Source organism: Typopeltis vanoorti, chromosome 7, assembly GCF_054136105.1.
Source record: "Typopeltis vanoorti isolate ZY-2024b chromosome 7, IOZ_Tvanoo_1.0, whole genome shotgun sequence".
Taxonomy (NCBI): domain Eukaryota; kingdom Metazoa; phylum Arthropoda; class Arachnida; order Uropygi; family Thelyphonidae; genus Typopeltis; species Typopeltis vanoorti.
Genome location: NC_143555.1, coordinates 9,947,457 through 9,970,709, shown reverse-complemented (window position 1 = coordinate 9,970,709; position 23,253 = coordinate 9,947,457). Strand labels below are relative to the sequence as shown.

General features: G+C 36.6%; 1 protein-coding gene across 3 annotated transcripts in view; it reads left to right on the top strand.

Annotated features, from left to right (window-relative positions):
- LOC150104479 (ATP-binding cassette sub-family C member 8-like) overlaps window positions 1-23,253 on the top strand; it is an 822,612-nt gene that overhangs the window by 272,571 nt on the left and 526,788 nt on the right. For all 3 annotated transcript variants that reach the window (XM_090395659.1, XM_090395657.1, XM_090395658.1), the window contains exons 11-12: window positions 5,628-5,765; window positions 17,883-18,005. In XM_090395659.1, coding sequence (XP_090251785.1) covers window positions 5,628-5,765; window positions 17,883-18,005 — 261 coding nt within the window. The remainder of the gene's footprint in view (window positions 1-5,627; window positions 5,766-17,882; window positions 18,006-23,253) is intronic.

The following is a 23,253-nucleotide window of genomic DNA, read 5'->3' as shown; positions in this document are numbered from 1 at the left end:
TGTCATAGCCCAGAAGCGAAGATGACCAGGGGACGAACAGTCAAGGAGCAGCCGAACTTGTCCATGAGCAATTCCGTTCTACTGAGTTCGTGAAGGCCCCGACAAATCGCGACCCTTCGCCAATGTGTTTAGTACGCTGATGAATAGTCACCAAAATCCTGCGAGCTGCCTGATGAGCTGCCGGTAATCCAAGGACCTAGGAGAAAAGAGTAAAAGGAAAAAGGAATCGTAGGAAGCCTGCGGAAATTGAAGGATGCCCCCTTATAGAAGACAGCCCATGTGAGTTTGAATATTATCTTGTTAAGACTGTGTGGCAATTTTTAGGATAGGTTAATGAACTGACAATTCAATTAAGTAGGACATTAATAGCCTGAGTATACTTAAAGATGCGTTCTGTTGGAAAATTGTTGATGCATCTATGAATGAGTTTAGCTAATTGTTTAGCTAATTCTTAATCTAATGATTGTATATATTCATGTGTGCTTAAATTAAGAAATTGTTGTATTGATAGTGACATGTCTTCAACACTGCTTTTCCACGTATTGAGAATTTTGTTAAAGATATTTCCTTGAGTTAAACAAATAACAGAATGTGTTCTTTATTGAAGCAAGATATATGCATGTTTTGCCTTAGCAATTTGAGAATTTTACAGAGGACCATTCCTTGTTATTTTTGTGTGTAATATATGTCTGTTTATTGATCAATTAAATTTTTTGTTGCATTTTATGTGGAGTTTTGTCCGATCTTATTCTCATTGCAATGCATTGATCCCAAATAAAATCAAACCTAAGTGGGAAAATTTGATATAGAGAGTGCGTGAGTGAAGGGCCAAGACTGCAAAGCAAAGATTTGATTACTTAGGAATGATCAAGTGTTATTCTTATAGTTGTAAGACATTTTGCAACCTACTGGAAGTATCATATTTCTTTTACCATAATAGAGGAATGGATGGCACAGTCGATAACCTAAATAAATATTTCCATTGCTCTCAGGTGAAAGGAATATAGATTTCGGAAGGTAGGAATACATCCAAAATAGAGAAGAAAAAATTAAACGACGAGTACGATTATAGATATATATAGAAACGTTATATATGAGATACAAGACAACATTACAATTTCAACACGTGTTTTGTGTCCCTAAATTCGGAAATATGATTGTTTTCAATTGGTTTTAAGTCAGGTATCACTATTAACAATAAAATAGTGAAACTCTTACTTATTTCTTCTCTCCGTGTGAATTTGTCTCATATTTATTGAAAGATGACATTGGTAATGACTAGTTTGCGTCCTCAGGAAAAACCTGGCAAGTACTTACCAATATTATTAGATTTGCTCTTTTTTCCAAATTTTCTCAAAACATTTTGTCTGGTTCTTATTTCCTATTGTGCTATGTAGATTTACAACAGACAAACTTTTCCTTTTTTCTTTCTGTCATCTGTCTTATATAATGCCCCAAATTCTTTCAGTCTTCCTTAGTAGAACCTCCATAAGGAAAAATAAGTCTAATTCTCCCTGATATTCACCCACGTCATTCTATTTGTATTGGCTGCCATTCAAATTACCTTCATATTTATTGTTGAATATATTTATTCCTTAACCCTGGTTGCTATATCCTGAATACAATATCTTTTATTTGTTTACAAACATCAAATCTGTTTTTTCCTCTTTGTTTAGATAACGCCTATTATGTTGATTTGGCACTTACCCACCTCTTCAGCTAGTTCAATTTCTTTTCTGCTAATACTTCTCTGCCAGCCTGGCTGGCCGAGTGGTTAGCATATCCGCTCTCCAGGAAAAAGGCTGCGGGTTCGAATCCTGCCGTGGGCATGGATGTTTGTGATCGTCTGTGGAAATGCTAGTGGTGGTGGTCGGCGGTGGATGGCGTTGGTGTGGTTGCTTAGTTGGTGGTTGAGTGGTACAGACAGAGCTGTAGAGCAGAGGTGCCCTCCCTCGATGAGTCTTTGGACTCCCTGGAGGTGTCATGTAATAATAATAATAATAATACTTTTAATGTTGATGGTGCCAGTGTTTAACTCTGAGTTGCTAAGCTGGCTTTTCACCATTCACACTGATTCCCTAATGAAAACAGTAGGAGCTTTGTTTAACTAGATGATGTCTCAGCTGGCATGAAATTCTATCATGTTGTACCATCATTTTATTCTGGTTTAAGCCAATAAAAATACAGTGTGGTCAGCTAAATCTCAAATTTCCAGCCTCTCCTCATCCATTCAGTATCGGTATCTACTACAGATATTTACCAATGGGATGCAGAAAGGTGAGAATTGGATATTAAGGTCAGAAGCACTGGTTATTTCTTTACATTCCTTAAAAGGCTATATGGAAGTCTCCTTCCAGCCAGCTTTAAGATTTAAGTACCCCTTATAGTTATCAAAAATAAAAATATTATTATTGTTGTTTAGGCACCTCCATGGCATCCAACGACTCATCGTGGGAGACCAAAACTATCTGCACAGTAACCTACCATACCTCTCCTTCAATCAATTAACAGACAGAGCATTCATAACTGACTCTAGATCCATTCTATTCACTCATCATTCTTCAAGCAAAAAAATCTCGTTCTCACAACATTACTGATCACACTGTTACTCAACTTCCAGGGATAACTTCTTCTTCTACCCCCCTCTGGCAGTTGTATAAACATTTCTCCTGCATCAGTCCTATAAAACTCTTTAAATAACTTAAATTTTTGTTTTATCGTATCCTCTCTGTTTTGCCTATTAATCAACTCCTGCAACTCACAAACCCTCAATCTAGCCTAATAAGAAGCATTCCACAGACCACTTAACATATTGGTCTCTCACATTTCGGATCCTCTCTACTACTTTCTCATCCATTTATACTTGAAAGACACAAAATATTAAGGAAATGAAATAATGAAGAAAGTAATACAGCACAAATTAATATAAAAACAATGGTTAGAATTCTTGTCATTTTATGTGACACCTTCAGTAAGAGCAAGGACTCATCAGTCTAATCTACAAATCCACTGTTCACTCTACTTAATCCTCCATTTTCACACAGTGCTGTCTACTGCTTACCAAGAGTACCTTCAGTAAATTGTGCATGTATCCTGCCTGATTTGTCTGTATGCAGGATGAAAAATCCAATGTTTCTGGAAGAAAATATCCTGCTATCTCGTATCTCATTATGAAATACACATTCAGATCTCTATTTTTACTCAACAAGTGCAATGTCCCATTGCACTTGTTGAGTGAAATGCTTCCAATTTTGCTATGTAGGTGCTACTTATAAGAATGTTATAAGAATTTATGGTATGTGAGGGATAGGGAATTCCCTTTAGCTATATTTATATACGTTTCACTCATAAAAATTGCAAAATTGGTATTACATCAATATAAAGAAGATGAGGATTGGATATTAGGTCTGAAGGACTGTTCATTTGTTTACATTCCTTAAAAGGCTATGTGGATATCTCCTTCCAGTTATCCAACTTTGAGCCTTAAGTATCCCTTATAGTTATTAAGAACTAAAATATTATTATTATTATTATTATTATTGTTATTATGATTATTGTTTGGGCACCTTCATGGAGTCTGAAGACTCATTGTGGGAGACCCAAACTATCCACACATCTGCCATATACTTCTCCTTGAACCCATTAACAGATAAAGCACTCACAACTGACACTAACAACCTATTCTATTCATTCACCACTCTCCAAGTGAAAATTCTAGTCCTCACACCCCTCCTAACTAAGCCTTTGCTCAGTTTCCAGGATTCCACAATTAACTATTTATAATATATAACTATATATAACATGATTAACTCCACAATTATATGAACGGCCAAGGTACACAAGACTAATATTCCTCTTCGGCCTATTGTAAATAGTATTAGCTCACCTACTTAGATGTTATCGAAATATCTGTCTAATCTTCTAAAGGAGCACAATTAGACACATGGATTCCTTCATCCAAAAATCACAACGCTTTGTAGATCCTTGGCCTATCAACAGTACTAATAATTACACAGTATTAACATTTTATGAGTGGCATGTTAAATAATTTGGGATCCCACAATGACTCCATGAAGGTCAGGAAAATAATCAAATAATAATCTGTATTTTGAGAATTGGGTACTCTAGTACCCAATTCTCAAAATGGTCATTTGTGTCATAAAATTTTGTATTGTTTTGAAAGGATATGATTTAAATTAAAATTGAAGAGTTTTGTTACATTTTTGTAAAGATTATAAATACAAAATTTCATTAAATTCCAGAGCAGAGTTGTCAATATATAAGTTTATGGACAAATAGTGAATCTAATAATACCCAGACATTTGAAAAATTCACCTAAAACCTGGTTAATTGGTGTGATCTGATCTGATTGGGTTCTGGTTAGGAATGTTGTCATCTCTTAAAATTTTCAGTAGCTTATTATGATTGACTTTATCAAAAGCCTTTTTATAATCAATGAATAATATATGGGTCTGTAAATTGAAATTCTCTTATTATTTCTAACAGGTGCTTTAGTGTGAAAAAAGGTGACAGTGCAGGATCTGCCTTTACGGAAGCTGTTTTGTTCCCCTCCAAAAATATTTTCATAATATTTGGTTAAGTTCATCTTTAAGAGACTTGAATATATTTTATATCCAGTGTTTAAAGGTTAATGCCTCTATAGTTTTGACATTCATTAATATTGCCTTTTTTGAAGATGGGGATGATCATAGCATTTTGCCAGTTATCTGGTGGTAATTGTGTATTTAAGTCTCTGATCAGACCACACTTGGACTATTGTTCTCAGATTTGGTCCTCAGGATTTGAAGGGGATAAATTAACTGTGGAAAGGATACAAAGATGGATGACAAAGATGGTTTCAGGACTGTACAAGGATAGTTATGAGGATTGGCTGAGAGAATGTGGACTGCAGAGTTTGGTGGATAGAAGAAGGAGAGGTGATATGATTGAGACTTTTAAACTGTTGAGAGGTGGTTACAGGGTTGACACTGGGGAGTTCTTTCGCTTGGTTGAACAGCAGGAAGGAGTGATGACAAGAGGCCATCCCTGGAAGTTACAAAAGGAAACTGCGAGCAAGAGGGTAAGGAGTGGTTTCTTTGTGTGGAGGGTGGTTGAGCTGTGGACTGCATTACCTGATGGAGTGGTGGGAGCGAGAACGGTCACTGAGTTTAAAGAGTGGTATGATAGACTTTGTGTTTCTCAGGGGGGGGGAGACCTCCCCTCGATGAGTCTTGACAGACTTTATGTCTTAGGAAGGACCTCCCTCGATGAGTCTTTTGACTCCTTGGAGGCCTGAATAATAATAATAATAATAATTATTCATCAATTCTAGTACTTTGTATCTGAAGTTGTCTCTAGAGAATTTGAAAAGTTCCATATTGATACCATCTTCTCCTGGGCTTCTGTGGTTGTTGCATTGTTTAATTGTTGGCTCTAAATCTTCAAAGGTAAAGGAGTCTGTTGAATTATTTGCAGATAATGGTTCTGAGAGTGGGTTGTCATTAATTGTTCATAATTCTTTATAGTATTTAAGCCACATTATATGCTCATTTAAAATAAATTATAAGTTTCAAACCATTAATTTTAAAATAGATGAATAAGCAATTAATTATTATTTTTTTTTACAGACGTTTGCTATTTATTCTAAAATTGAAGGAAAATCATTAACTCCATCAGATGTATTCACAGGATTAGCGTTATTCAACCAGCTGACAGTGCCATTATATATTATTCCCTTTGTTATACCTATTGTAATAAATTCTGTGGTATGTATTTACTAATTTTCTTTTATTATTAATTTTAGTCAGGCACCTCCATAGATTCATTATGGCATGAACTTCTCACAATCAATACAAATCATATATATCTTCTTGAATTTATTCACTAAAGAAGAGTTCACAACTCCCATACATCTCATTCCATTTAGTCACCTTATGATAGGCTCTTCACTTTGAAGAGCCTATCCTCTTCAAAGTGAAGTGACTTCAAATGAAGTAACTTATTTGAAGTCATAGGCTGAAGACCCTATGCACTTTAGTCTGTGTATATAAACAGAAGTATAGCTAGGTCCCTTCCCTGGCATCATAATTACATGCCTTTTTTTAATGTGACAATTTCAATAATTGATAAAATATCTCGTCTCTGGAACCCATCTAAACTTGATGCCCTTCGCATTGATATGTCACTGTACATAATCATTTTTTGATATATTTTACCCCAAATTACTATTTAACTTATATGAAATATGATGTACACTGATGTCCAAAAGGTAAGAATGAATACATTTTAACCTGTATGTGAAAACATTTTCATGACTACAGCTGAATGTGGATATAAATTTATTGCCAGTATACTAACAGATTATATTACACTAAAAATGTGTTATAAATTTCATACAAATTAAATTGCAATATGTTTTTGGCAAAAGTTACAAATTTCCTAAGGACATAGTTAAGAAATTAATGTATAGTGGCTACAGAAAACCATGCAGAGAAACATTTCAGTATGGAATATGTCCATCCCAAACTGCAATGCAGCTTTGCAGCATAATTAATGACTGTAAGTGATTGTTAGTGAAGTAAAAGCTTTCATGAGTGATTTCCACATCTCACTTAATATAAGTTATTGGTTTTTACTCAGTAATTTTGCATGAATAGAGGACTAACTGATTCATTTAGAAGTCTGGAGTAAGATTTTTCTATTACACACAGCATTTTTGAACAGTTTCAGTTCCTTTCTTTTATTCTCAATATCTCCAATATGTTCCTTCTTTCTTATTTCAAATCCAACTTGTCCATCCTATGTAGACCAAACCACAAGAGCATGGAATTCCATATATATCTGTTTTTTTTGGAGGAGTTACTGTTGGGATTATCTGATAATTTCATTTTTATAGTTTTATTACCAGACCATTCATATCTGCACTTGTAATAGTGCAAATATATCAATAGTCATTTGATAGCATTACAGAAATCATGCTATCAAACAAGTTTAATCATATACTGATCAATTACAAGTGACTTGTAATTGATCAGTATATGAATGTCATAGAGTATTCATACTCTATTCTGTTCTAATACACAGACACCATGGTATCATTCCTGTAAGGGCACATCTTTGTAATAAAGAAGATAATCTAGTTGTACAGCAAAAATTCTAACAAACAGAAGTGTGTTTAATGTAATCAGCTGCATGTAGAACTCATTGCAAATTTCATTGGTGTTGCAGCAGTACTCTCAATTGTAACATTCATTTGGATTCTTAGAACTGAAATTGTAGATAGTTGTAGAAAGTTTTTCAGAAGTAAAAAATCTTTCTACAGCTGTCTATGATCCAGAGTATTTTAATAAGGTGATACAACTTTTCACTACTTGTCTATGGGGTATATATATATATCCCATATACTTGATATTCTAACCTTGATATTCCTTGTGGATCTGGCTCCCACTGATGAGGCCTCAGTAAATGTCAATAGCCTCAGTAGTGGCCCTTCCCATAATGTATAGCATTATACGTGTTCAAAAGGATGTGTACTTTGCATTATGTACTAAGGTAATTGATGTGAAGTGTAAAGTCATTAGCATAGTCGTGAAAATACTTCATGCACAAACTTTGTTTGCTTATATGTGGATGAAGGATTAAACAAAAATATAATTTCTTGGCAAGTTGAATGTAATTTATAAGCAAGTGAAAAAAACTTCCTTCTTCTGTTATCAACAGCACTTTGTTTTCTCCCTCCCTTGCACCTTCTATCCTCATAACTAACATCTGTACTTCCATTTCTCCTATCTGCTTTTATATCTTCTTTAACTTTCTCTGATCTCATTAATCTCTTTCTCTCTCTCAATAGCAGCTTCTCCAGATGAGCCAAACTCACTCATTGCATCCATCACTGTTATAGTGATGGTTGAAATGAGTTTCCTATTTCTCAAATTCACCCCAAAGTTCATAAAATATGTTTCCTTACACATAGTTTTGCCAACATAATACTCTCCATCTCAACTTGTTACTGTCATACCTAGATAGCCCATTGACCACTTTTTCTATTGCCTTTCACTCTTTGGAGTTCCCTTTTGTCCATACAAATCTTCTGTTCCTGCACCCACTAGTAACTTCCATACAATTACTCCTCATATTTCAAGCCTCAGTTGTCATGCTTGATTTCCTAGAAAACAGATCTTGTGCATCTTTATTCATCATGACCATAATATTAAATCTACATATGCTGCCTTCTTGAATCATTTGTTACTTCTTTCTCCATCCTATCTGTCACATAATTCTTTTGCATCTGTATACCAGCCTCACATTGACATAACTCATTTAATTTCTCAACCTTGTCTCTGGTTTCATCTTTTTCATCCTGCTATTGCATTCACTAGTATTATTCATAAAAACATTACATATTGATTAGGATATCACACTTGCTACAAACCTTTACTTTCCCATTTCTCTTAATCTCTCAATATAAACATCCTCCCCCTAGGACATATAGAATACCCTTTAATATTGAACTATTCTTTTAAAAAATTGATACCAGTTAATCTGTTTGACATTTGAGCTCCCATCTACCAGGAATATGGTTTTTTGATTATCCCGGCCACCCTCATGTACAGAAAATAGTGTTTTTAATTAACATTTTCTGTTAATTGAAATACTACTACTCAACTAACTTAACTATTGTGCAGTTTTTCACTAATTACTATCATAATTAGAATAATTACAATAGTAATTAAAATAATTACAATACTAAAGTAAGTATAATTAGTTTTCACTCTAATTATGATAGTAATTAGAATGATACAGTAGATACTAGTATTATTCATAAAAACACATACTGATTAGGATATCACACAGGCTACAAACCTTTACTTTCTAATTTTTATTATACTCTCAATATAAACATCCTAACCTAACTGTAATTTTTGCTAATATTTTAGCTTAAATTAATCACTAATTATAATAGAATTTAGGGTGGACAACTAATTATCATAATTACTCTAATTATTATTGAAATTAGAATGAACTAATTTATGCTAATATTTTCATATCCATAGTATTTCATGCCATTTGGAAGTTTATGTAAATTGAATTCTACTTTGGAATCTGTGTGTATGGGGGGTGGTGGTGTGGGGTATTTTTACTTTTCTCTCTTTTGTGCATGTAATCCTATTAAGTTGCAACCTTTAGTAAATTATTCCTTCTACTCTGAGTGGTTTAACTCTTAATTTCAAAATAAAAAGAAAACACCTGAAAATAAACTGCAGCTCAAATTTGCACACAGATTCGTGTCTCAGGATATCACATAAATATATTATCTTTTAAATGAACCAATTAAGATATTGAATCTTCACACACCTTATAATCAAAATAAAAATCTTTAATGTACAAAACACAAATAGACACGACATCAAATCAATACAACTTAACTGTGTAAGTGGCAATATATATTTATCACATTATAACTCCAAACAACATGAAAAATACTTACTGTATAGCTTCCCTTCAGCTTTCATAAGTGAACAGTTATCATCCCATATGGACAAAATTTTGAAATTTCAGAATTTTGCTTTCTGCAGAAACTTCCTTCTTGAATTCATACATGAGAAAGACTAACATAAAAATTGCTTTCTATATGATAGCATCATAAGTCAAAACTCTTCTTGCAACTCAAATCATGGAAACACTGAAGAAAACATATCTTCATCTAACGCTATTCAGAAAATTCACTTTCTCTGTGCAGTATCTTTGTAAAATCCTCATGGAATCCGGTAGACCAAATCTGCACACAATAATCCAGGTGTGGTCTTACCATTACTTCTTTATCCTTAGATGTCAAGGTTCACTTCAATTATCCTCTGAGTTGTATCTGTAACTTTTGCTGTGTAACCCTTGAACTTCAAATTCCTGTCCACCAATACACCAAGATCTTTTGTTTCCTCAGTTCTTGCTGCATAACGCCGTTAATATAATATGCCACTGGAAATCTCATCATGCCAAATAGCATAACTTTACACTTACTAACATAAAACTGATAGGCATTTTCATTTGCCCAAATTTCCAGTCTATTCAAATCATTTTGTAAGTGCTGAATATCAGTAGCATCCCTGATTTCCCTGCCTATCTTTGCATCATCGGCAAACAATTGCACATCTCATGTTAGACCCTGCCTGATGTCATTAATTTATAGATTGAACAATAATGGCACGAGGACTGAACCCTGAGGTACACCATTGGTCACCTTAAATCTGGCAGATTCACACCCACTGTATATCACTTGTTGATATCTGTCTGTCAACCATCCCCTGATCCAAGTCAATAGTTTATATTCCATTCCCACATTCTCTAATTTATGCAGCAGTCTTTCATATGGTATGCTATCAAATGCCTTAGAAAAATCCAACATTATTATAGTGTATCCATTCCCTTTATCCAACTCGGCCATAACATTGTTATAAAATATGAGCAAATTTCTAAAACATGACCTGTCTTTGGTAAACCCATGCTGCTCCTTGCAGAGTATAGCTTGTTTGTCTGTTCATTTCTGTATGCAAGTTCTTATCAACTTCTCTAAAATTTTCACTACTACACCATAGATACTGATATGTAAGTAGTTAGACACATCAGTTTTTGCACCATCCTTGTACGATAGAACTATCATATATTCATTCCATTTCTGTAGTATCATTCCTGAGTGGAGACTCAAGTTATACAAACATGTGAAAGGCCTAGCCAATTCAGCTGAACCTGCCTTTAGAAAATAAGCTGATATTCCATCTATCCCCATTGTAATTTCAAAATGAAAGAAAGTTTAACAATATCGGCATTTCACATTCTTATATGCATCTGGGTAAGTTCATTTAATCACTTCCAGTAACACAGTAATCTTTTGTTTCTCTAGTCATTGACAACCTAACAAATCATCTTGATACAAATAGAATCAACATTTCAACACTTGACATCTCATACAAAATTATAATTACTCTCTAACAACTAATTTTAATAAATTTATTTCATACACTGGCATCCAAGACCTAAGGAGGACAAACACGATTTCTGAAGATTATAGTCTTAAATTCAGATGAATTAACTTGTGGAAATTTGTATAACTGACTATTTGGAGTAGAAAGTGAGTATGCATTCATATTTTTGAATCGTGCACAAACAGGTCATGTGATAGCATTCAACAGGATAAAAGGCAAAAGGCTGCACTAATTGTGCTTGAAGGAAGCTCGTTTTGTGAAGGAGTAAAGTTGCAAACTTGGATGTCTTTTAATGTTCCGAAGGCATCTTGTAGATGATATCATTTAAGGAAGAGTTATTTGAAAACTTGAAAAAGGCCACAGAATTACTGATATTGAAAAAGAGTTTAGATTCTCACATAGCATTGTATCCAGGCTCTGGGCAGCGTTTCAAACCAGTGGAATGTGTTCCGGAGGTAGCTAAGATATGCTGCCCTTGCTCCACCACAGAGCATGAAGACAGATTTTTGGTTATAAAACAGCAAAACATAATTGACACACTATGGAAGGTCAGCTTGCATATCATCTCTTAAAGCACAGGTACATGGATATCTCGGCAAACTGTGACAAGACCTCTGCAATAAGAAGGCCCGTAGTCTTCATCCCTTTATCACAGCTCATCATACAGCACATTTTCAGTTGTGTTGGATCCATAAAAATTGGACAAGACTCCAATCGGCTAATGTACTCTTTACAGATGAGTCATTTTATTCTTTCCTCTGATTCTAGATGACACATTATTATTACCTGATGCTTCCAAGGAGTCCAAAGACTCGTCGAGGGAGGGCACCTACTTTACAAATCTCTATCTCTACCACTCAATCCACCAATGAACTGCAACTACACCAATGCCATTTACCACCCATCACCATCATCACTAGTATTTTCGCAGACAATAACATACATCCATGCCCATGGCGTGTTTCGGACCCACAGCCTTTTGGCTGGAGAGCAGATACCCTAATCACTCAGCCAACCAGACACTTGATCTGCCATGAAAGTGGTACTGCTTACCATCACAAGCAGATTCTTGAAAAGAATAGATATGCAGTGCTGGGGTCAAGGTGTGGGGAAGCAATATGCTTAATAGATGCATTGAGCTACAAGTGCTGGAAAAAGGGACTATAACTGGTAACCGATATTGCAATGATGTTCTTCAACGTCGTGTTCAATTTTTCAATGGTGCTGCAGAAAAAGAATTCATTCTTCTCCTACAGTACCATGTAGGAGAACATGGTGAACACGAGAAGTGGAGATACTTCTGGAGGCTGAGAACGTTAATCGAATTTAGTGGCCATCATGCTCCCCCAGATCTCATTTTCATAGGACACGTTTGGAATGCATTAGGGATACACATTGCTGCTCAAAATTCCTCTCCAGAAAACAAACGAGGATTTATCTTTGCTTTGAAGGAGCAGTGGGCCAGTTTGTCTGAAGAACTCCTGAATCACTTGGTGCCAAGCATGGTACAACATTGCAGTTCAGGATGTACATATTCCATAATGAAATGTCTTTCTGCATAGTGATGGCGAAAGTTGGACGCATGTTGGAACGAAAGTACTGAACCAAAGAAAGATGAATGACAGTAAAAGTGAGAAGAATGATAGCGAAAGTTGGACGCATGTTAGTTCGAAAGTACGGAAACAAAGAAAGATAAATGAGAGTGAAAGTGAGAAGAATGATAGTGAAAGTTGGACGTATGTTGGAGCAAAAGTACGGAAACAAAGAAGGATGAATGAGAGGGAAAGTGAGAAGAGGGGGTTGAGAGTTAGAAAGTTAGAAAGATTTAATGATAGAGAGAATGTGTCGCGAGGTTCGGAAGGTGAATTGGATTGGATGAAGCAAGAAATGAAATGGATGCGGAATGAAATTAAGAGAATTCAGGTCAAAACTATTAAAATAAATCATGATGGCATGAAAGAGTTAACGAAAGATGAGCGAGTGGCATTGTATGGCGACTCCATTATTAAAGGTGTGCTAGAGGATAAAATGCACAAGGTATGTTTTCCAGGCGGTAAAATGAGTAAAGTGATTGAGGCATTGAATATGAGGCGGGAGCGAGCAAAAGAGTTAATTGTATTAATTGGTACAAATGATTTGAGAGAGAACAAAGAGCATGTCAAAATGAATGTCAGGAGACTGCTTGCAAAGATAAAAGAGAATAGTGTGACAGGAAGGGTAGTCAGTGTGTTGCCTAGGTATGATTGTGGTGAAATGAGGCGGAGAGCAAGGATTATGAATGATATTCTGGCTGAAATGTGTGAGGAGATGGGAGTACAGTTTGTTAATGTGTGGAATGAGTTTGAGGGACGAAGTGAGCTGTATGGGAGCGATGGACTGCATTTGAGTGGTTATGGTGTGAGTCACTTGGAGAGACTGCTGCTGGAAAGTAGAGAAGTGAATAGAGAGAATGAATCAGATCGAGAGGGGAGTGATGTGGAAGAGAAGGAGAGTAAGACAGGAGAGATTGAAGAAGTGGAAATGAATAGGGAAGTGAGTGGTATGAGTATAGAAAATGAGAGAATGGGTGTGCAAGAGGAGCAGGGAAACGGGGAGGCTCAGGGTGGACAGGGGTACACAGCGTGAGAAAGGTGGATGCTCCAAGAGGTGAGAGCATGTGTAGGCAGGAAAGTAATGGGATGATTAGGGATCAAGAAGAAACAGATGGAATTGCAAAGGATTCTAAAATGAAGAAGCAGAAAGGGAAACGGCTCCAGTCCGGCATGGAGAGATCACATCGAGTGAGTGGTAGTATCAGTGGAACTAGCTGTAGATCCAGAAATGAGTTGTTGTGTTTGTATACCAATGCTAGAAGTATAAGAAACAAGGCGGATGAAATGGTTGCACTAATTGCGGCTGTGCACCCAGAGATTGTCGGAATAAGTGAGACATGGTTAGATGAGGACGACATCCTCACAGGAATAGAGATGGAAAGGTATGATGTGTTTTGGGAGGATAGAAGGGGTAAAAAGGGAGGGGGAGTGTTGTTGATGATAGAGAAAGAGTTATGTCCATACAAGGTAGAGATGCAAGAGGGAAATAGGGCCAGTGGTTTTGAGGCAGTATGGTGTGAGATAGAGGTGAATAGAATCAAATACTTGGTGGGATGTTGTTATAAACCTGGTAATGTGGATGGTGGTGATAGTGAAATGTATAGTCAAATAAGCCAAGCAAATAAGAAAAGGGTGATCATTATGGGTGATTTTAATTATGGCAATATAGACTGGAATGAAGAGATAGCAACTGGAAGTAAAGAAAATGAGTTTCTTGAGTTTTTGAGAGATAACTACCTCAGACAGTATGTAACAGAGGGCACACGAGGATTAAGGGTCTTGGATTTGGTCGTCTCATCGGAGGATGTAATTATCAATGAGGTGTCAAATCATCCACCAATTGGTGAAAGTGACCACGAGGTGATTACCTGGGTGGTTGCCAGCAGTGCAAGGACCCCTGTGAAAAAAGGGTATATGTGGAACTACAAGGGGGGTGATTATGAAGAGCTCAGGAGACAGCTTGCAGATGTAGCATGGAATGAGGAGTTAGCTGGAAAAGAGATCAATGCAGCTTGGGGGATTTTCAAAAACTACTTAGTAGATGCAATGTCTAAATGTATACCATGGGTGAGAAGGTTAAATAAGGTAGGTGTGAGATGGATGAATAAAGAGATTAAGCATGCGATACAGAGAAAAAGGGCATTGTGGAGGCAGCATAAGAGAAGTGGAAGTAACCAATTTCATGAGGTCTACAAAGACCAGGCTAGGAGGGTGACTTGGTTGGTGAGAGTAGCTTAAGAGAGGTATGAACAGCAGTTAGCTAATGAAGCCAAAAAGAATCCTAGGGAGTTCTTTCAATATGTAGCCAGCAAAAGAAAAAATGATTATGGAAGGATGACATTGATTGGAGGAAATGGTATAATGACAGCTGTTGCAGAATGTGTGGTGGAAATACTTAATGAGCAGTTCATAAAGATCTTTCAATCTTGTGAATGTGACTTCATGGAGAGATTAAGGGCAGTTGATGATGGGGAGGAGAGACTGACTGTAAGTGAGCAAGAGGTGTTTGGGGAGTTGAGTAAACTAGATGTAAATAAGGCTGTGGGACTTCATAATATATCACCGCATATTTTGAAGGAATGTGCCAGAGAGTTGACACCTGCCTTGACATATTTTTTTAATTTTTTAATACGAATCTTGCACTTGGTCAAGTCCCTAAAGAGTGGAAGGAGGGCAAGATTGTGCCACTTCATGAAGGAGGTGATCGAACTCAAGCATCAAACTATAGGCCTATCTGTGTGTCAGGTGTTGTGGTTAAGTTGTTGGAGAAGCTTGTGAGAACTAGGATCCAGAGTTGGGTTGACAACAATGGTATAATCTTTGATGGACAGCATGGATTTACTAAAGGGAGGTCATGTTTTAGTAATCTACTTACTTATTACAATAAAGTGACTGCTTCCTTGGACAGAGGAGAAGGATACACAGTAATATACTTGGATTTCGCAAAAGCTTTTGATAGAGTACCTCATAATAAGTTGTCAGTCAAACTAGAGCAGATGGGATTGGATATTGGATTGGAGACTGGCTATCTGATAGGTATCAACAAGTTGTGTATGGGGGTGCAATATCCAGGAAAAGGAAAGTCACTAGTGGAGTGCCTCAGGGGTCTGTTTTAGGACCATTACTATTTAACTTGTATATTAATGATATTGGCGAAGATTTGGATGGAGATATTCAGTTGTTTGCAGATGATGCAAAGTTGGGACGAACCATAAAGAGTAGTGAAGATGTTGTGGCCTTGCAAGAAGACTTGAATAAATTGAGTGATTGGGCAAGCAAATGGGGATGTGAGTTCAATGTTGCAAAATGTAAGGTTTTAAAATTTGGAAAACATAGGTAGGATGCAGAATTTATGCTTGGTGAGAATATATTGTTGGAAGTAGAGGAAATAAGAGATTTGGGGGTGATAGTGGATAAGGATCTAAAATTTAGGGGACACATTGCCAAAATTGTGAAGACAACACAAAGACTTCTGGGAATGATGCGGAGGACACTGACGTGTAGAAGTAGGGAGATTCTTGTTCCATTGTATAAGGCTTTGATTAGGCCACACATGGACTATTGTGCCCAGATTTGGTCACCAGGTTTTCAGATGGATGAAGAGATGTTGGAAAGGGTCCAAAGGCAACTGACTAAGGTAGTTTCTGACCTCTAGAATGTCGAGTATGAGGAAAGATTGAAAAGATGTAATTTGCAGAGTCTAGTGGAGAGAAGGAAGAGGGGAGATATGATAGAGACCTACAAGTTGGTGAGGAGTTGTTATAAGATCAATGGTGGAGAAGTTCTACAGAGAATAGTGGGAGATCAGGGGAGAACCAGAGGTCATCCCTTGAAACTGTATAAAGTGGGTGTGAGTAGGGGAGTGAGAGGCAGATTTTTTTTGTGCAGAGTTGTGAGTGATTGGAATGCCTTGCCTGAGAGTGTGGTGTCTGCAAGGAGTTTGAATGTGTTTAAGACATGGTATGATGAGATGTGTGTGAGATAAAAGGACCTCCTAGATGAGTCTTTGACTCCATGAGGTCTTGTTTAATAATAAGAATAATAATTTTCTGTAAGCACTGTAGATTTATTCCTTAACTATATCCTTAGGAAATTTGTAACTTTTGCCAAAAACATACTGTTGTTTAATTTGTATAAAGTTTATAACACATTGTTTGTGTAATGTAATTTGTTAGTGTACTGGTAAATAAATTTATATTCATATTTTTCATATTTGGCTGTATTCATGAAAATGTTTTCATATTCAGGTAAAAATGCCGTTTGTCCTTATCTTTTTTTACACTAGTGTATTTAAGCTTTAGTAGCTAAAGTCAAAAAATAATATTCACTCACCATCTTGTTTATCACATACAAAAATGAACATTTAACTATTATTAATCTGTATGAGGTAATTATTTCAGTTTTTTAATTTTTTTTCTCCCCATGAAATAAATATTACTGAAAATATACTTTTTAAAAACCAGGTCCTTATTGTATAAGAGATTAACAACTCGAAAATTTGTGAAATACAAATTTATATCAAGTCAGTAATATTCTTTTAAAATCCCAATTCTCTCCATCTATTGAATACTGTTCTCACATTTTAGAGTGCTCTTAGGACAGAACTCCCTAAGAGCTCTCTTAAAATCTTTGCTCAGTATAAGAAGCAAGCAGGTAGGTTAATTAATTACTGTCTCTCACCTGTTTGCTAGACTTTCATTTGCTGTTGCTTACAGTTTTACCAGTTGTTTTCATCACTGTTCATCAGAATTTAGCATTGGTAATTCTTCCAACTCTTCTCTAAATCTGTTAAAATGTACAACAACTAGTACTGATCCATGTATATTCAACTGTTCACTCCCAGAAAAATTTTTTTTTCATGTCTGTTCATACTCATATTTGAGATTATCATCATATCAAAAAAAGTTTTGGCAAAATTATTGCCGAAAAGACCACAGTATTTGTTAATTACCGCTTAAATTTACAGTTGATTTAAACAGGATCATAATAGTGATTCTCTAAAATATAAATTTGATGTTTTTTTTTTTTTTAATTTTTGAGTACTGAGGGATCTGGACCATAAAGAGTTTCTTTTCTTCAAATATCGACCATAACAAAAACTAGTTAGGGACTTTTGATTTATTCATTGAATAGATTAAGTGACTGTCTGACATATCCATCTTGGTATATATCTGATTAATCAGATATATACCAAGATAACTGCTGGAAAAAAGTTTATACTATGCCATTTTGCATTGGTTCATATGATTTCACTTTCCCCAAACCATTAAACTTTTTATAATCACTTTTAGTTATTGTGTTTTCTTCTTAGGTCAGTTCTAAACGTTTAATGAAATTTCTTAATCACCCTGAAGTGGATGAAGATATTCCATGGAGGGAGAATGGCATTCCTTCAGCTACCATAGAATTTCAGCCAGAAAGTGGAAGTGTACTGGTATGTTTCTTTGCTGTAAATGGCCAGTAATTTCATTTGTACTAGCTAAATTATATCTGATCATTTTCTGCATTGCAATCAGCTTGCATTATTATAACAAACATATCATAGGGAACATAGGAATACCTATCATAGATAGCTTGCTATAGCGAATTTCCTTTAGCATAGTATTGTAAAATGTAAATTTGGTCAGAATGCTTCAGTGGTTGGTTATAGTAAGTTTGATATGGCCTTTGTTATAATTAGAGTATAGTGTTATTATTTTTCACAGTAAGTTAAGTTTATTCATTCCTTAATGATTGACTCATAATGAAAGTGTAGTAATAAGTGAAGAAAATTGTGTTGTCATCAGCAGTTTAAGTATATTATATTGTATACGACTTTTACCAGGTGCAATCTGATTCATACTTGGATATCATTTTATAGAGTTTCATATGTGTACTCTGTTCCATTTCTTTAGATCATCACTGTATTTAATAACATTCGTACACTGTTTTGGTGGAGGAACTTCCCTTCTAAAGTGACCACTATTTCCAATACCCAAGACTTCTCATTTTTGTCTTGCAACTTCATTCAGTTCATAGTGCAGGTTTTCAACCCATGCATCCCCACTAACCTATCTATTCTTAAGATTTTAAATATCTTTCATATCCTGAATTAATGTCATATGTATCAAATACACAGATCTTTTTCCTCTAAGATATGCATTATAGATCATATGCAGTATTTTAAAATCTATCTTTCTATCAGATTTAAAATTGCATTCATTCTCAGGATTTCCATACACTAAAATCATTCTGCATTATATTCCCACTTTATTTTCTTTTCTTCCTTCCATCTGTTTTTGTGCTTCTAAGTATTTAATAGTAAGTAATTAATATTAAATTACTATAAGTGAGCAAGCTGTGTATGGGAAATTGAGCAAACTTGATGTTAATAAGGCTGTGTGACTTGATAATATTATTATTATTATCAAGGCCTCCATGGAGTCAAAAGACTCATCGTGGGAGTTCGTTTTTAGGGCACACAAAGTTTATCATACCAATCCTTGAACCCATTGACCATTTCTGCTCTAACCACTCTCGCAGGCAATGCACTCCACGGTTCAACCTCCCTCCATGCAAAGAAACCACTCCTCACCCTCTTTCTCACAGCCTCCTTTCGTAACTTCCAGGGATGGCCCTTGTCATCACTCCTTCCCAATGTTCGACCAAGCGAAAGAACTCCCCAATGTCTACCCTGTAACTACCTCTCAACAGTTTAAAAGTCTAGATCGTATCACCTCTCTTTCTTCTATCCACCAAACTCTGTAGTCCACATTCCCTCTGTCAATACTCATAACTGACATTGTACAGTCCTGAAACCATCTTTGTTATCCGTCTCTGTACCCTTGACACAGTTAATTTATCCCCTTCAAATCCTCGGAACCAAACCTGAGAACAATAGTCTAAGCTTGGTCTGATCAGAGTCTTATACAACGGAATGATAACTCTTTTATCTCTTCAGGTCAGCGTCCTTCTCAGTATTGCAGCAATTCTCTGGGTTACCCTCACCACCTTTGCAATATGCTCCCTGAATTTCAGTTTTATATCAATCATCAGCCCCAGATCTCTTGCTTCCATACTTCCTCCAGTATAGCTCCTCCAATAGAGTATGCCTTTTCCCATCAATGGTTCCCAAACTTCAAGACTTTACATTTTGCAGCATTAAACTGATATTCTCATTCATTTTCCCATCTGTCTAGCTTATTCAAATCCTCTTGCAGGGCTGCTACATCTGCACTATTACTGATAACCCTTCCCAGCTTCACATCATCTGCAAACAACTGAATATCCCCTTGCGATCCATTGACAATGTCATTGATATAAAGGTTTAACAGTACAGGTCCATGTGGAACACCACTTGTAACCTTCTGTCTCCTTGATATTGCCCCACTGTACACAACTCTCTGATACCTATCAGACAGCCAATCTTGAATCCAGTTGACTAACCCGACATCTAAACCCATGTGCTGCAACTTAAATATCATCTTATCATGTAGTATCCTGTCAAATGCCTTTGCAAAATCTAAAAAAAAAATGGCAGTATATATGTCTTTCCCTTATCAACTGCTCTTGTCACTTTATTATAAAAGGCAATCATATTACTAAAGCAAATTACTCTCATCTGCCAAACGCTGTATATGGTCCCTCACTAATTTCTCCAAAACCTTAACAACCACTGATGACACACAAACTGTCCTGTAATTAGACACTTGCAGTCTTCTGCCACCATTGTGCAGCAGCACTATCTTACCTTCCTTTCATTCCTTGGGTACCTTTCCCACAGCCAAACTTTTATTGAAGAGCCAGGTCATTGGAGCTGTCAGTTCTTTAGCACATTCTCTCAAAACCCATGGTGAAATACCAGCCAGTCCCACAGCTTTACTGGTATCCAGAGTACTCAGTATTTGGAACATATTCTCCTCTTGCACCTCTAAACCCTGAACCTGCTCTATCCCTCTAGTATTAAAACCTTCTTTTCTAGGATGAAATACTCCAATAAAGTGCACATTGAACAACTTCACTATGTCCTCCACCTCTCTCCTTATATCTCTTCCATAATCTCTTTTTCAACTGACTGCTAACAAATATCCTTTTATAATTTCCCAAGCACTAATGATATCCTGGACTTCCAATTCTGCCCTCCATGGAACTGCCTCTAGTTGATACCTAAGACTATTATAATCACCCACTGTATAATTCCACATACGTTCCCTTTTCTTTGATACACTGGCATGTCTATTCATCTTCCAAGTCAAAACCACATGGTCACCCTCTCCAACTGGTGGGAGAGATGTCATCTCATTTATTACTAGCTCTTCTGATGCTATGACCAAATCCAAAAATATTGAACCTCTTGTTCCATCTATTACATGTTGCCTGAGACATTTGTCCCTCAAGAATTCTAGAAATTCCATCCCCTTATTACTACATGCATTTTCCTATTCCCAGCTTATACCGCTGTAGTTAAAATCACCCATAACAATCATTCTTCTTGCACTTGCCAATCTTAACTGCCTAAACATCTCCTGCTCTCCACCCTCTGTGCTCCCTGGTTTATAGCAACACCTCACTAAATATCCTGTCTTGGCCACTTCTCACACTATATCCTTTCAAAACCATTAGTGTCACTGCCTTCCAAAGCCTCCCCTCTTAGAGGACAGAAGTCATCACTTATCGTAAGCAGTACTCCACCACCATGTTTTCCTTTCCTATCCTGCTGAAAAATGCTGTACCTTGCCACTTCAGTTCCTGTTATTATATCATCCTTGGTCAACAATGTCTCAGAGATCCCAATAAATTTTTGGCCAGGCTAACGCTATCAACACCACAAATTCATCTCCTTTATTTTGAATACTCGTGGCATTAGTATAGAGCATAAAAATGTCACTGCTTCTATAGCTATCATTGTCCATTTCCCCTAAAGAAAGGACTATCTTTGTCCCCTCTCGACCCCACTGGAGTCAGTGTTACTTGATGTCGTCCCCCTTCCTCCAAGCACCCATTCCCACAAGAGGCCACCCCTGCTACCATCCATCCTTGGGAATTCTAGTTTCCCTGCATTGACACACTGACTCGTTCAGAAAACAGCAATCTCTCTTGATGTCTTTGTCCTTCCTCATTCAAATGCAAGCGGTGTCTCGTATACAGTTCCCCCTCTGTCCTCAAACGCCCTCCAAGCATCCACGTATTTCAATCCTCTTTTCTGACACATTCTTGCTATTATGCTATTCAATATTACTGCTCTTCTGCTCATCTCGTCACTATCATACCTGGGCAACACACATGCACAACCTTTCCTCTCTGTGTTTTCTTTTGCACAACCTCAAGCAAGAATCTCAGATCTCTCGCCACCCAATTTACATTGCCTCTCAAGTCATTCCTGCCCACCATCACAATCATTTCATCCGTCCTTTCACCCTTTTTAATTGCCATAACCATATTTTCTATCATCTCTCCAGGCAGACACACCTCTGGCATCCTATCTTGCAACTTGAGATAATCGAGTCTCCATACATCACACGTCTTACCACTCGGTTCCTTGATTGCTCAACCCTCTCTCTCCTCTAACCCTTTCTCTGTGTTCCCCTACTTACCTGCTGTCCTAGCATCACTCTATCCCCTGATTCCAGCACTCCTTCTCATTTCCTCTCTTTGACTATTTCCATTCTTTCCTCTTCTATCATTCTCATAACTCTCTCTCACTCTCTCTCTCCTACTGTTTCTATTCTCTCCTCTTCTAGGATTCCCTTACCTCTTTCTCATTCCCTCTCTCCCACTGTTTCTATACTCTTGTCTTCTATCAATCCCAAACCTCTCTCTCTCATTCCCTCTCTCCTACTGCTTCTATTCTCTCCTCTATCATTCCCAAAATATTCTCTCTCACCTACTCTGATTCGCCTTGCATTCATCTCTTCCATTCTCCTAATCTCATCTTTCATACTTCTCTTCTCATTCACAAGACATTTCACCTCCTCTTTCAGCTCATCTATCCCTCTCTGCAAGTTAATCACTCTTACTCGCCATTCATTTAACCAATCAAAACCATCTACGAAAACTTCACAGTTATTTAAACCTTTCACACTCTCGACTTTGTTTTCTCAGTTATTGCTCGTCATTCTCTCCTATCACGCTACTCATCTCTCGACATTTATTTCCAGTCCCTGAAGCAACTTGGTTGGATATCTAATTCATTGATTTCCTCCCGCTGCCTGCATTTTGCACATATATGCACTCACCCTTCTCTCACCCACCACATATCCAACTTCCGGAAAGTATGCATGCCGCAAACACTGCATGCCACAAAGTCCTTTATTATGTTACGTATAATAGAGTTCTTAAATGATGGAGGACTTGGTGACACGCCATTTGTGATTGCAGCTGCATCTGCCATCATTCCTTACTGCCAAGTAACTACTAAACTGATTGCTAAAAATATATATAAATGCTATGTAAACATTGTATCATTGATATATATATATATATATATAAATGAATTTAAATAATTCTTTACTGAGAAAGAAAAGTTTAATGTTAAGATACGACTAGTTTCGTTGAAATTCAACTTCTTCAGGTATCACAGGCAAAGAATTAAATAAAAAATAACAGAGACATGACTAAATACATTAACAAATCTAGTATAAAACACACAAGTACATTTAAAAACAGGAATGCCTGCTTGAGTTCCAACTGAAGTTGACTACGTG